Genomic DNA, 16,386 nt, shown 5'->3' with positions numbered 1-16,386 from the left:
GCGTTCCATTATATAAGGTAACGAAGGAAAGTCCAGTGAAGAGTGGTGAAGTGGTAGTAGGAGTAATAGAGAAACTATCTTGTCCAGGAATACAGTTTATCTTGGGTAATGACATAGCTGGATCGTAAGTGGGAGTGATGCCTACTGTGGTTGATAAGCCAGTGGAAAATCAGACAACTGAAGTGTTGAAGGACGAATATCCTGGGATCTTTCCGGATTGTGTAGTAACAAGGTCGCAAAGTCACAGGTTAAGACAAGAGTCGAAATCGAAGAGTGAAGTGCAATTATCAGAAACGATTTTTGATCAGTTGGTTGAAAAAGAACAAGAACAGGTGGAGGATGAGGCGGATATTTTTAATTCAGGAAACTTGGCGGAGTTGCAACAAAAAGATTAGAAATAAAACGGATGTATCAGAAAGCATACATGGAAGAGGATTCTGCGTGTATACCAGAGTGTTATTACCGTAAAAGTGATGTCTTGATGAGAAGGTGGAGACCTTTACATATACAGGCGAATGAAAAGTGGGCAGAAGTTCATCAAGTAGTATTGCCGGTAGGGTATAGAAAGGAGGTGTTGCGAGTTGCACATGAGGTACCAGTGGGAGGTCATTTGGGAATAAGGAAAACGCAAGCTAAAATCCAGAAACATTTTTATTGGCCTGGACCACATAAAGATGTAGTTAAATTTTGTCACTCACGTCACACATGTCATGTAATAGGGAAACCTCAAGCAATGATAAAACCAGCGTCCGTAATACCCATTCCAGCATTTGAGGAACCTTTTATAAGGGTCCTAATTGATTGCGTAGGACCGCTTCCTAAAATGAAACGTGGGAATCAATATCTTTTGACTATAATGGATGTGTCTACTAGCTTTCCAGAGGCCATTCCAGTACGTAATATTACAACTAAAAAGATTGTGGAGGAATTACATAAATTCTTTACGAGATATGGACTACCCACAGAAATACAATCGGATCAAGGATCAAATTTTACCTCAAAGTTATTCAAAGACGTTATGGATAGCTTAGGAATAAAACAATTTAAATCAACTGCGTACCATCCAGAATCACAGCAAGCATTAGAAAGGTGGCATCAGACATTGAAGACAATGTTGAGGACTTATTGTCAAGATTATCCAGAGGATTGGGATAAAGGAATTCCATTCGTACTGTTAGGGATGCACCTAATGAGTCAACCAAAATTAGTCCTTTTGAACAAATTTTTGGTCATGAGGTAAGAGGACTACTTAAATTGATTAAGGAAAAATTGGTGAGTGAGAAATCGGAAATTACATTATTGGAGTACGTGTCAAATCTTAGGGAACGATTAAATAGAGCAGGTGAATTGGCTAGAGAACATTTGAAAGTTGCACAAAATGTGATGAAACAGGTCGCGGACAAGAAATCCAAAGTTCGTAGTTTTGCCAGTGGAGATAAAATTTTAGTGTTGTTACCAGTGGTAGTTGAACCTTTAAAAGCTAGGTTTTGTGGACCTTATCAGATTGAAAGGAAATTAAGTGAGGTGAATTATGTGGTAAAAACACCAGATAGAAGGAAGACTCACCGAGTGTGTCATGTGAATATGCTTAAAAGGTACTTTGAAAGGGAAGGAGAGAAAAAGGAGGAGGTTTTAATGATTCTAACTCAAAGTGACAAACCAAATCCAGATGACTAAGAATTTGACATACCTCAAATTAAATTGGAAAATGAGGATGTTCTTAAAAATTGGGATAAATTGTTGATGTACCTTCCAGAGAAAAACGGAATGACTTGAAAGAGTTATTGATATCACATGGGCATAGTTGTGGAGATAAATTGGGAAATATTAAAATGGCCATACATGATGTAGATGTGGGAAATGCTGTTCCAATCAAACAACATCCATACAGACTTAACCCTTTAAAATTGGCACAGGTTAACAAAGAGATTGAGAGTCTGCTTAAAAATGGCATAACTAAAGTGGTTTGCAGCCAATGGAGCTCACCCATAGTGATGGTACCAAAACCAGACGGTACCCAAAGGTTGTGTGTGGACTATAGAAAGTTAATGCAGTTACAAAAAGTAACTCTTATCCTATCCCACGTTTGGAGGATTGCATTGAGAAAGTGGGACAATCAGCTTTTATTTCCAAATTGGATTTACTTAAAGGTTACTGGAAGGTACCTTTATCCGAAAGGGCGAAGGAGATTTCAGCTTTTGTGACTCCAGATGGTATATACCAATTTAAAGTTATGCCATTTGGCATGAAAAACGCCCCAATCACATTTCAACAGTTAACGAACAAAGTTGTTTCAGGATTACCCAATTGTGCGGTATACATCGACGATCTTCTAATTTTCAGCCAGACATGGACAGAACATTTGAAACATCTGATGGAGTTATTCGATCGACTTCAGGAGTTTACGATACCCTCAAGACAAAGGGAAATAATGCGATTTCTTGGCATGAGTGGATTTGACCGAACATTTGTGCAAAGGTTTTGGAGCGTGATTGCTCCACTGATGGACTTGCTGAAGAAACGTCAAAAATTTCAATGGACAGAGGACTTCCAACAGGCATTTGACTGCCTGAAAGCTGTGATAACCAATGCTCCTGTGTTGGAGTTTTGCATCTGACTTTAAAGAGAAATGCCGAGGCATAAAGAAATGGACGGATCGTGCAGAGATCGTCTTGTTCAAAGAGACTGTCAATCGAGAAGGATTTCAGTTGGAGGAAGAAGGAAAAAAAATGGACTATATTATTATACCTGTTTGCGTGTGTTGTTTTTTGCAACAAAAAAGTATATTTACTGTGTAAAGTATATTTACTGTGTACATTTCTTAAAGAATGGTGAAAAGGTGAAAAATGAAACTATCTTGAAGTTGATGGGGGGGGGGGTTTCTTGGGGGGAGGTGTCATGTGAGAGTACCTTTAAGAAATGTACCTTTAAGAAATGGAGCTGCTCATTTACTGGAGTGATGTCAGAGTGTGGGTGGACCTGAGCTCTACACTGCTTTTTAGTTTCAGTTTGAGAAAAAGCTTGGGTGTGTCTGTGTTTTTCAGTGAGCTGCATCTGGAGTTAAACCAAAGGGCTGTACTGTTTATGTCTGCCATGAAGGACTATCTCTTGATCATTTGGTGAATTCAGAAGAATTATAAATGTTTTCAGTCTTGAATGTAAACCCTGATGTGCTTCTGTTTAGAGGTTTGTTAAGTCTTTTGGGTGTAAAAGGACAGCATACAGGTTACTTAGTGTTGTATTCTTTGGGGGTTATCTTTGAATTAATGGTTGCTAAGATATTCACTGTTTGTTTTAAAAAGGTTAACTTGAGTTCATAGAATAAACATTGTTTTGCTTTAAAAAATACTTTCATTTTTGCTGTACCAAACCTGTAGTGTGGGCCATGTGCTCCCCATACCACAATCTATTAAAAGTTGTGGGTCAGCTGAACTCCATGATACACTTTGGGGTTCTCCAAACCCTGGTCCATAACAAAATGAAGACTGTAACCTCAACCCTTCCCTCTGGCGCCAATACTAATGTATTTGTAATGATATGTAGACAGGGGCGTACTAAAGGGTTAAAAACAAACTTAGCTGTAACACTACCACTAGAGGGCATTACAAGATCCAGTATAAATATCAGCTCCAAAAGGATCTTGGTCTCTTTCCACGCAGGAGTAGTTAGATAGCAGTCGTGTAGCAGAGTCAGGTCACAGCCACGCCCCCACTTGTAGTTCAGATACTGTTTGTACAGTTATTTCTCATTGCTTTATTTCTAGAGTTAGTTCAGTAGAGTGCCAACCCATGTATTAGTTTTATTGTTACTTAATAAATGTGTTTACATCGAAGACTTGTGTATTCTTCAAGATCATCTGCAACCAATAATGACAAATATTACTTCAACCAAGTAATACAACATGCTACCAGGAAAAGCAATATAATATAACATGGTACTAAGGAGTGTCTACTGAATCTACCTAGTAAAACTTAGTAAGTTTAGAGAGAAAATTAGATAGCTATTCGGCAACTGAAGCATCACCTTCGTGGAAAAAAGCCTTCGATGATTCCCGGCACAATGGACAGAACACAATCTCCTGGTCACCTCCGGATCACCGCTAACCTTAATGTTAACTGGTGGTTGTTTAGACAACAATCTCAACTGTATTTAGAAGCGTCTGACTTAACAAACGCGACAGATGCTCGAAAAATAGCTCTTTTACTGACTATGGCAGGTCCATACGCGATAAAGATCGACAACTCTTTTAACTACACACAAGGTCTTTGGGGGCAGCACGGTAGCATGGTGGTTAGCACAATTGCTTCACAGCTCCAGGGTCCCAGGTTCGATTCCCCGCTGGGTCACTGTCTGTGCGGAGTTTGCACGTTCTCCCCGTGTCTGCGTGGGTTTCCTCCGGGTGCTCCGGTTTCCTCCCACAGTCCAAAGATGTGCAGGTTAGGTGGATTGGCCATGCTAAATTGCCCTTAGTGCTGGGTGGGGTTTCTGGGTTATGGGGATAGGGTGGAGGTGTGGACTTGGGTAGGGTGCTCTTTCCAAGAGCCGGTGCAGACTCGATGGGCCGAATGGCCTCCTTCTGCACTGTAAATTCTATGATCTATGATCTATGATCTAGGTCAAGACAAGGCAAAATATGAAACAATCCTTAAAAATTTGATAGCCACTGTAACCACTGTAAAATACAGTCAAATGAAATATTTGAGCGCTATATCTTTGCAAAGAGATTGCAAGGGAAAAAGGAATCTTTCAACAGCTTTGCAACAGACCTTCAGCTGCTGACACTGTCCTGCAACTTTTTAATGCTGCATGATTCTAAGATTCGTGACCAAATAGTTTGGGGCATAAATGATGAGCACCTCAGAAAAAAAATTACTGAGTGAACAGGATTTAACATTAGAAATCGCTATTCAAAAATGCCTTGCTCATGAACAATCAAAGAATCATTACCTAGAATATAAAATCCGTGAAAATGCCGCGATCATTTACCACGAGGCAGAGGCAGTGTTGAAAGTGAAGAAGATGGACGTTTTGAGCGGCAGCCGCCTTGTGCGCGTGCACTCCAGCAAGTATGCACATGTGCACATCCAGAAAAGATGCAAACCGGCAAAATACCATTGCAAAAAGAGCACACGATGGAAGAAAATTGATTTGCGCATGCACAATCAATTCCTGCCCGAAAATTAAAAATAAGAGTTTTAAAGCTACAAAACCCAAATGTTTTACTTCAAAAGGCAGAATAATGCCTGAACTTCAACAAACAGTTGAAAATAACTTTTGCAGCACCACGGAACAAGCAATTTGCAGCATAAAAAGTGAAGAGCACATTAACCAAAGAAGATGATTTGTTTATTGAAGAATACTATTCAGACATGGCTGAGTTATTCGGATATGATGATCATAGCATCAGCAACACGGTTTAAAAGCTCAATACGACTCTACTCATGGTACATGAATCTAATACCATGATCGAATGGCAGGTCGTTGATACATTGGATGACAGCAACCTGTCAAATAGCCAAGAAGAAAACAATGCCACACAGAGTACTGACCGACTCCGTTGAGAGAGGGCTGATTGACTCAGTTGAAAGAACACTGTACGACTCCAAAGAGAGAGCGATGGAAGCCTTCACAGAGAGATCATTGACAGACTCCAGAATGGAAGCAAGTAAAGACTCCAGAGCGACAACCATGCATTAAGAAGACTATGAAGGCTTATCCACCTTATTTGAGCAACTAGAAGAAGACTATGAAAGTCTAACCAGCTCATTTAATCAACAGCAAGAAGACAATGAAAGTCTACCCACCGTATGTGAGAATAGTAACAATATGATCATAATCAACATACAAGATGTGTAAGATCTCAGCTCAACTACACAGAAGCACTCAACAATCAAAGTAAAACTATTCATGAGTCCAGTGAGACCGCTTCAATTAAAACCTCATCTACTATTGGCAACCTAAAAGAAACTGAAATCTTGACAATGTTGCCTCCAGAATAGGAGCACCAAGAGATTAAATATGAAGCAGATCAACCAGAAATTACTCCAGAAGAGGAGCACCAAGGATTCAAAAATGAATCAGATCTGCCAGAAATGACTGATGTCACCAACATCAGATCATTCACACAAACCTCATACCATGGGCGGGATTCTGTGAAAACCGGCGGGGCGGGAAACCCGGGCGCGAAGGAGTGGCGTGAACTACTCCGGCTTCGGGCCGCCCCTAAGGTGCGTAATCCTCCGCACCTTCAGGGGCTAGGCTGGTGCCGGAGTGGTTTGCGCTGCGCCGGCTGGCGCAGAAGGGGCTTGGCACCACGCCAACCGGCGCCGAAGGGCCTCCGCCGGCCGGCACGAGTTGGCGCATGCACGGGAGCACCAGCGTGTGCTGGTGTCATCCCAGCACATGCGCAGGGGGGGGTTCATCTCCGCGTCGGCCATCGCGAACTGTTACAGTGGCCGACGCGGAGGAATAGAGTGCCCCAACGGAACAGACCCGCCCGCGGATCGGTGGGCCCCGATCGCAGGCCAGGCAACTGTGGGGGGCACCTCCTGGGGCCAGATCCCCCGAGGACCCCGGAGGCCGCCCACGGAGCCAGGTCGAAAAAGGGCGGCCACTCGGCCCATCGCGGGCCGGAGAATCGCCGGGGAGGGCTACTGCCAACAGCCCCCGACCGGCGCGGCGCGACTTCCGCCCCCGCCAAATCCTGAGCCGGAGAATTTGGCAGCCGGCGGGGGCAGGATTCACGCCCCCTCCCCCCCCCCCCCCCCCCCCCCCCCCCAGCGATTCTCCGACCCAGCAGGGGGTCGGAGAATCCGGCCCCATAAAGCTCAATGAAACTGACAAATTTGAGAATGACTCAAATTATCCGCTAGGAACAGTCATTGAGCACAACAGAAACAACAACAAAAACAACAACAATGAAAACAACAACAGAAACAACAAGGAAACAACAACCTGTACAACATGATACAACTCTACAACTACAAGACAATGTTACAGAACAGTCAAAACCAATGGCAAGAGTACAAACATAACATGGACATTGTTCACACAAAACAAATGTCATTCCAATGAATTTCACAAATTTATACTTGCTCCAAGACAAAGAAGCAACACAGTTTTTAAGGCAGCTGACATGCAGAATCGATAGCACAAGCACAAGAAAAGGTCCAGGTCAGACAAAGAAACGATGACTTACAATTTGACTAGTCATGACACACAGACAACAATAAAAACATCGACTTCTCCACCTCGTATCCTGAGAAGGCCTTCAAGAAAAAGAAGGAAACCTAACAGACTGGACTGATGAACATTTTGTTTCATATATTTGCTGTGTATATAAGTCATACATATCATGGGCGGGATTCTCCGATCCTGGGACTAACAGTTGACGCAGTCGTAAACACCGGAGCATTTTACAACGGCATCATCCGGCCCCTAAGATCAGTGATCATGCGCGCACAGGGGGCCAGCACGGCACTGGACGGGCGCATGCGTGCCACAACAGCGCGAGTTTGCGCATACGTGCCACAGCCGGCGTGAGTTTACGCATGTGCGTGGGTTGCTGGCCGGGGCCCAGCTCGGAGGAACATAGGCCCCCACCAGGATAAGCCCGGCCGCCGATCGGTAGGCCATCCTGGAGGTCCCCCCCGGAGTCGGATACCCCCTCCCCCCCACCAGGCCGTCCCCCGCAGCATGAATGCCAAGGTCCCGCCGGGTAGGACCACACGAGAACGCCGGCGGCGGCACTCAGCCTAACTCGGCGGGCACTCGGCCCATCGCGCGGGGAGAATCGCCGGGGGCACCGCGTTGAGCGGTCGCCGACCGCGCCGGCGCCAATGGTGCCGATTTTTCGGTCGCCGGAGAATCAGGGGACCGGTGTTGGCGCAGGGTCGGAGAATCCCGCCACATGTTCTAATATCATTATCTTATCCATTTTTTCTTATTACCAAGCAAGAAATGTAAAAAAAGAGGGATGTAATGATATGTAGACAGACATGTAACTAAAGAGTTCATAGAATCATAGAATTTATAGTGCAGAAGGAGGCCATTCGGCCCATCAGGTCTGCACCGACCCTTGGAAAGAGCACCCCACTTAAGCCCACACCATGGCCAATCCATTTAACCTGTACATCTTTGGACTGTGGAAGGAAACCGGAGCACCCGGAGGAAACCCACGCAGACACGGGGAGAATGTGCAGACTCCGCACAGACAGTGACCCAAGCCGGGAATCGAACGTGGGACCCTGGTGCTGTGAAGGAACTGTGCTAATCACTGTGCTACCGTGCTGCCCCATATCACAACACTTAGCTATAACACTACCACTGGAGGACATTACAAAATCCAGTATAAATATCAGCTCCTAAAGGATCTTAGTCGCTTACCATGCAGGAGGAGTTAGATAGCAGTCGTGTAACAGAGTCAAGTGACAGCCTCGACATCACATGTAGTTCAGATACAGTTTATATAGTTATATCTCATTATTTTCTTTCTAGAGTGAGTTCAGTAGAGTGTCAAACTCATTTATTAGTTCTATCGATACTTAATAAATTTGTTTACTTCACATCGAGGACTCGTGTATTGTTCAAGATCATCTGCAATCATTTATTACTTTAACCAAGTAATATAACATGCTACCAGGAGTCACAACATAATATAACAGTATTGTGTTGATGCGTTGAGCAGGGCACCTGCAGAAAAACATCAAGTGCTTGTTTAAATATTCAGATCAGATTAGAGTGATGTTCCCATAAAGAGTGATAAAAGTTATATGACGAGTCATCACTGGGCTGCTCTAAAGTATGTTTGCAATCTTGATTCAAAATGACTTTAACAGAGTTTTGTCACAATTGCAAAGTCTTGCAGAATGTGAGGGAGAAAATACAGAAAGTTATTGTCAAAAATTAAAGAAAATTTCAATTTACTTTGGTTTTGAGCATAAACATAAACATAATTTCAATTTTTTTCCAGAATGAAGATATTCCTCAGCGAAAGTACAGAGTGCTGGGTGAAAGTAAACATTACTGCCCTGTGGCCTTAGAAGAAAACTTTGTTCTTTTTCCAGGTGACCAAGAGATTGCTGCTAGGTATCGAGAAAAATATTACTATTTTTCCAATCCTGATGCAAGAGAGAAATTTTTTAAAAATCCAGAAGAATATTTAAATAAGAATGAACCTCTAGAGGTAATGATCTTTGAATAACAATCACCTTCTGCAAAGAAAATGCATTAGTTAATCTAAACTTTTCATTTTCATTCAATCATCCTAGTTTGTTAAATTATATACTGTTTAAGAAGACAATTATAATCCATACTTTTGTAATTCGCAGCTTTTATTGTCAAAATTATTTGATTTTATTTGACTTGGTTCTGCTCATGTGATTAACTATAACACAATATATGAAACAAACAGTGCGAATGTTCTCAAACCAAAACTTCAATATTCGTTAAGGGTGCTTTGGAGGTTTAAGGCCCAGAAGTAGGCATAGTGCCAGTTTCTAAAATGCCAAGTGGCCCATTAATTTCCCAAATGGCGGGCAAGAAGCAACCTTGGCTGGAAATGCACCGCTCAAACTTTGGTGGAATGGATTGAACTTGTAGTGCTGATGCACACTTAGAACATAGAACATTACAGCGCAGTAAAGGCCCTTCGGCACTCGATGTTGCGCCGACCTGTGAAACCACTCTAAAGCCCATCTACACGATTCCCTTATCGTCCATATATCTATCCAATGATCATTTGAATGCCCTTAGTGTTGGCGAGTCCACTACTGTTGCAGGCAGGGCATTCCACGCCCTTACTACTCTCTGAGTAATGAACCTACCTCTGACATCTGTCTAATATCTATCTCCCCTCAATTTAAAGCTATCTCCCCTCGTGCTAGACATCACCATCTGAGGAATAAACCTCTCACTGTCCACCCTATCCAATCCTCTGATCATCTTGTATGCCTCAATTAAGTCACCTCTTAACCTTCTTCTCTCTAACGAAAACAGCCTCAAGTCCCTCAGCCTTTCCTCATAAGATCTTCCCTCCATACCAGGCAACATTCTGGTAAATCTGCTCTGCACCCTTTCCAATACTTCCACATCCTTCCTATAATGCGGCGACCAGAATTGCACGCAATACTCCAAATGCGGCCGCACCAGAGTTTTGTACAGCTGCAACATGGCCACATGGCTCCGAAACTCAATCCCTCTACCAATAAAAGCTAACACACCGTACGCCTTCTTACCAACCCTCTCAACCTGGATGGCAACTTTCAGGGATCTATGTACATGGACACCGAGATCTCTCTGCTCATCCACACTGCCAAGAATCTTACCATTAACCCAAGTACTCTGTCTTCCTGTTATTCCTTCCAAAATGAATCACCTCACACTTTTCTGCATTAAACTCCATTTGCCACCTCTCAGTCCAGCGATGCAGCTTATCTATGTCCCTCTGTAACTTGTAACATCCTTCCGCACTGTCCACAACTCCACTGACTTTAGTGTCATCTGCAAATTTACTCACCCATCGTTCTACGCCTTCCTCCAGGTCATTTATAAAAATGACAAACAGCAGTGGCCCCAAAACAGATCCTTGTGGTACACCACTAGTAACTGGACTCCAGTCTGAACACTTCCCATCAACCACCACCCTTTGTCTTCTTCCAGCTAGCCAATTTCTGATCCAAACTGCTAAATCTCCCTGAATCCCATGCTTCCGTATTTTCTGCAGTAGCCTACCGTGGGGAACCTTATCAAACGCTTTACTGAAATCCATATACACCACATGAACTGCTTTACCCTCATCCACCTATTTGATCACCTTCTCAAAGAACTCAATAAGGTTTGTGAGGCACGACCTACCTTTCACGAAACCGTGTTGACTATGTCTAATCAAATTATTCCTTTGCAGATGATTATACATCCTATCTCTTATAAACCTTTCCAAGATTTTGCCCACAACAGCTCACTGGTCTATAGTTACCGGGGTTGTCTCTGCTCCTTCTTGAACAAGGGGACAACATTTGCTATCCTCCAGTCTTCTGGCACTATTCCTGCAGACAAAGATGACTTAAAGATCAAAGCCAAAGGCTCAGCAATCTCCTCCCTAGCTTCCCAGAGAATCCTAGGATAAATCCCATCCGGCCCAGGGGACTTATCTATTTTCACACTTTCCAGAATTGTTAACCCCTCCTCCTTAAGAACCTCAAGCCCTTCAAGTCTTGTAGCCTGAATCTCAGTATTCTCCTCGACAAAATTGTCTTTTTCCTGTGTGAATACTGATGAAAAATATTCATTTAGCACCTCTATCTCCTCGGACTCCAAGCACAACTTCCCACTACTGTCCTTGCCTGGCCCTACTCTTACCCGAGTCATTCTTTTATTCCTGACATATCGATAGAAAGCTTTAGGGTTATCCTTGATTCTAACTGCCAAAGACTTCTCATGTCCCCTCCTGGCTCTTCTTAGTTCTCTCTTTAGGTCCTTCCTAGCTAACTTGTAACTCTCGAGCGCCCTAACTGAACCTTCATGTCTCATCTTTACATAAGCCTCCTTCTTCCTCTTGACAAGTGTTTCGACTGCCTTAGTAAACCACGGTTCTCTTGCTCGACCACTTCCTCCCTGCCTGACAGGTACATACTTATCAAGAACACGCAGTAGCTGTTCCTTGAACAAGCTCCACATTTCCATTGTGCCCATCCCCTGCAGTTTTCCTCTCCATCCGATGTATCCTAAGTCTTGCCTCATCGCATCATAATTGCCTTCCCCCAGATATAACTCTTGCCCTGCGGTATATACCTATCCCTTTCCATCACTAAAGTAAACTTAATTGAATTGTGGTCACTATCACCAAAGTGCTCACCTACCTCCAAATCTAACACCTGTCCTGGTTCATTACCCAATACCAAATCCAATACGGCCTCGCCTCTCGTTGGCCTATCTGCATACTGTGTCAGGAAACCCTCCTGCACACATTGGACAAAAACGGACCCATCTAAAGTACTTGAACTATAGCGTTTCCAGTCAATATTTGGAAAGTTAAAGTCCCCCATAACAACTACCCTGTTGCTTTCACTCCTCTCCAGAATCATCTTTGCAATCCTTTCCTCTACATCTCTGGAACTTTTCAGAGGCCAAGAGAAAACCCCTAACAGGGTGACCTCTGCTTTCCTGTTTCTTATTCTAAGTGGAAAATAATGTCCTGAAACTAGGATCCTGCGTTTCTCTCTCCATATCTTGACCTTGTCCAAAATAGCAAGGAACTTGGTGCGGGAGCCAAGGTTGAACATGTCACAGCCACGCTCGCCCAGTCGGGGGGGAGGAGAAGGGGTTGGGGGTGGCGAAGGCACTGACTGGGCTTATGAGGGAATTGGGAGGGACGGACATTTGGAGGTTCTTGCATCCGAGGGAGTGGGGGGATTCGTTTTTCTCTCCCGTTCATATGTTTATTCGAGGACAGACTTTTTTGTAGCAGGGAAGGCGCTTTTAGCTGGCATTAGGGGATCAGAGTATTCGGCGATAGCAATTTCGGATCACCTGCCACATAGGGTGGAAATACTCTTGGAGAAAGTGCAGAGATCGGGGTTGAGATTGGACGTGGGGTAGCTGGGGGACCAAAGTTTTTGTGAGAAGATCAGGAGGGTGATTGAGGAGTACGTGGGTTTTAACTGCATGGGAGACGTATCGCAGGTGGTGCTATGGGAGGCCCCAAAGGCGGTGGTGAAGGGGGAGGTGCTTACGTTTAAGGCTAAGGTGGATAAAGAGGGGGAAGAGCGTCAAAGGCTGATAGATGAGATGTTGGAGGTGGACAGGAGGTACGCGGGAGATGCAGATCCAGCACTTTTAGACAGAAGAAAAGAGCTACAGGCTAGTCTTAATCGGTTATGCACGGGGAAGGCGGAGTGCCAACTGAGGTGGGCAAGGGGAACGATTTATTAATATGGGGAGAAGGTGGGCTGCATGTTGGCAGGCGAACTTCAGGGGGAGGCGGCGGCGAGGGAAATTGTCCAGGTTCAGGATAGGATGGGGAAATTGGTGCTGGCCCCAGACAGATTAATAGGGTGTTTAAGGTGTTCGATGAAAATTTGTATTGGTCGGAGCCGTCGAGGAAGGTTCGGGGATGCGGGAGTTCCTGGACGGTTTGGAGTACCCGAGGTTGGTGTTGGAAGTTAGGATCATACAGAAGACGCCAGTAGGGGAACAGTGGGTAAAGGAGGCAATTGGGAGGATTCAGTCAGAGAAGGTGACAGGGCCAGATGGGTTCCCAGTGGAATATTATAAGAAATTTAAGGACAAATTGGCGCTGCTGATGGGGATGTTTGAGGAGGCGATAGGGAAGTGGGTGTTACCACAAACATTGGAACAGGCCTCAATCCTCTTGTTGTTAAAGAAAGATAAGGACTCAACGGAGTGTGGGGCGTAGAGGCCTATGTCACTCCTGAATGTCTTATAATACCAGGTTAAAGTCCAACAGGTTTGTTTCGATATCCCTAGCTTTCGGAGCGCTGCTCCTTCCTCAGGTGAATGAAGAGGTATGTTCCAGAAACATATATATAGACAAACTCAAAGATGCCAGACAATGCTTGGAATGCGAGCATTAGCAGGTGATTAAATTACATTCATCCCCCACCATCTGGCCTGCGAAGTCCTACCAACTGTCCCGGCTTAACACAATTCACACCTCTTTAACCTAGGGTTATCCCATCTCTGGATCTGTAAAGATTTAAACAATATGAGTTTGGGGTACTTTGCTCTGCACCGGGGGACCAGTCAGGGGTGCCCCACGTCCCCTCTGTTATTTGCATTAGCGATTGAGCCTTTGGTAATTGCTCTGAGGAGCTCAGGTTTATGGAAGGGAGTAGTACAGGGGGTGGGGGAGAGGTGGAACATAGGGGGCTGGATTCTCTGCCCCGCCTCGCCACTTTTCTGCCCCGACCCGCCAGCAAGATTCTCTGTTACGCCGGCCGGCCAATGGGGTTTCCCATTGTGGGGCAGCCCCACACCATCAGGAAACCCCCGGGCGCCGGCAAAACGGAGAATCACGCCGGCGGAGAATCCTGCCGCCGGAGAATCCTGCCCCAGGGTGTCACTGTACGTGGTTGATCTATTATTATCTGTATCAGAGCCGAGATGGGGCTATAATGGAACTTCTCCGAACTTTTGGGTCCTTTTCAGGAGATAAATTAAACCTGGAAAAGAGTGAATACTTTGTGGTATCCCGGCCGGGGATGGGGGCGGGGATGGGAGAGCTGCCATTCCACAGGGCAGCAACCCACTTTAAGTATTTGGGGGTGCAGGTGGCGTGGAACTAGGGGGGGGGCTCCATAGGTACAATTTTACCAGCTTGGTGGGGAGGGTGAAAACGGATTTGGCAAAGTGGAATAGCCTCCCGCTGTCACTGGCAAGTCGGGTGCAGGCGATTAAAATGAATGTGCTGCCGTGAGTTTTGTTTTTATTCCAGTGCCTGTCGGGTCTTTTTGCCGAAGGTGTTGTCATGTGAATGTCCCTTTAAGAAAGGTTTTGTCTTATCACTTGGCTTCAATGATGTCATTGTGTGGGAGGAGCTGGGCTGTGGCGCTGTGAGTTTTTACTTTTGCTTTGAGTTTTGGACTGGTTTGAACTACACAGGTTGAAAGAAGCGTCATTCTCTATCTTCATTTAAAAAGTTGTTTCCAGACTGCTTGGTAACTTAAAATAGATAATTGCTTTCTGGAAGGAATTAAAATCTGCTGTTTGAAAAGGGGAATAGAGTATCAATAACAACAGTCTTATACCAGTGAGAATGCAGTGTGCTGGGCCATGCCTTTGAAAAGGGGTTTCTAGTTTTACTTGGATTTTGTTATTGAATTGGAGCAGTTAAGGGGAAATTCATTAAGGATTGTACATAGATTACTATAGCTGTGTGGGGTATTTATGTTTGTTATTGATAAAACTTCTTGCTGTGTGTATTTATACAAATGTTAATTACATTTTTACAATAAAGCTTGTATTTTTTATTAAAATCGCCTAAGAATACCATTGAATAACACCTGAGAGGCAGGCTCTTGTGCTCATCCTAGGCAAATTCAATAATATACTTTGGAGTTTTTTGAACCCTGGCCCATAGCAGTGTTTTTTAAGGAAGTGGATAAGCTGATCACCTTGTTTATTTGTGCACAAGGCTGGGGCTGATACAGCTGAAGGTCATGAGGGCGAAGATGAGGGAGTGGAGGGAGCGCTGTGAGCCCCGCAAACCATGTACATATGTTTTGGTCCTGCCCGAAGCTGGAGACGTATTTGAGGGTGGCCTTCAAGGTCATATCGGGGATAGTGCATGTGAGCTTGGAACCAGAGCCCCTAGAAGCCATTCTCGGGGTGTCAGACCGACCAGGGCTGCAGGCAGGTGCGGGGGAGATATCTTAGCCTTTGCCTTGCTGACTGCCGGGGCGGGACCTGTTGGGGTGGAGATCAGCTTCTCTGTCATGTGCCTCAGTTTGGCGGGGGATCTACTGGAATTTCTGACTCTCGAGACGTTGACTTTTGAGCTGAGTGGAATGAAAGAGGGGTTTTACAATTCATGGGGACTGTTAAACATGCACTTTCAAGGATTGGTTTCCATCAAACATGGGGGTGGAAGGGGGATTGGGGTTACTGTTGGTTTTGAATACATTGTTTACGTGGTGATTGTTAATTTTCTTTTTTTTTAATTGGAATGTACGGTTGATGTTTGGGTTTGTATATTGAAGGGGATGCTGCTTGGGGGATTGTTATATATTGGTGTTTGTTTGTCTTCTTTTGTTTATTTGATGGAACTGTGGAAAATGAGGAGAATAAATAGATTTTTTTTAAAAAGGTAAATAAGTCAGGGCCTAGATTCTCCAATATGGCGCCAGGTTGGAGAATCCCCGGGGGAGAATCGCACCCCGCCGACCCGAAGCTGGCTTCCCCATTCTCCGGCGCAGTTTTTCGGGCACCCACGGGATCGCCACCATGCTGGTCGGGGGCCATTGACAGAGGCCCCCTCCCCCCCGGCGATTCTCCGGTCCCCGATGGACCGAGTGGCCGATGAGTTGGGCCGAGTCCCGCCGATTACTCAGCTCCCACACAGCGGGACCTGGAAGGTGAGTGTGCGGGAGCCGTCCTTTGGGGGCGGGGGGGGGGGGGGATCCGACCCCGGGGGGGGGGTGACCTAACGGCGGCCTGGCCAGCGATCGGGGTCTACCGATCGGCGGGCGGACTGGTTCCGTGAGGGCCTACTTTACTCCGCGCTGGGCCCCTATAGGGTTCCGCCATTTTGCCCGGGGGCAGGCGCGGAGAAGGGAATCCCCGCGCATGTGAGGAAATATGTCGGTCGTTCCGCGGCATGCGCGGAATCACGCTGGCTACAAACCCACGCAAGCTATTCCACGCCGGCTG

At 45.2% G+C, this 16,386-nt stretch overlaps 1 protein-coding gene across 3 annotated transcripts in view; it reads left to right on the top strand.

The window, feature by feature from the left end:
• ak9 (adenylate kinase 9) overlaps positions 1 to 16,386 on the top strand; it is a 544,334-nt gene that overhangs the window by 294,294 nt on the left and 233,654 nt on the right. For all 3 annotated transcript variants that reach the window (XM_072499993.1, XM_072499992.1, XM_072499994.1), the window contains exon 23: positions 8,972 to 9,184. In XM_072499993.1, the coding sequence (XP_072356094.1) occupies positions 8,972 to 9,184 (213 nt within the window). The remainder of the gene's footprint in view (positions 1 to 8,971; positions 9,185 to 16,386) is intronic.

The sequence above is a fragment of the Scyliorhinus torazame genome, chromosome 4 (assembly GCF_047496885.1).
Source record: "Scyliorhinus torazame isolate Kashiwa2021f chromosome 4, sScyTor2.1, whole genome shotgun sequence".
Taxonomy (NCBI): domain Eukaryota; kingdom Metazoa; phylum Chordata; class Chondrichthyes; order Carcharhiniformes; family Scyliorhinidae; genus Scyliorhinus; species Scyliorhinus torazame.
The sequence above is the reverse complement of the archived record's forward strand: the minus strand, read 5'-3'. Positions and strand labels throughout refer to the sequence as shown.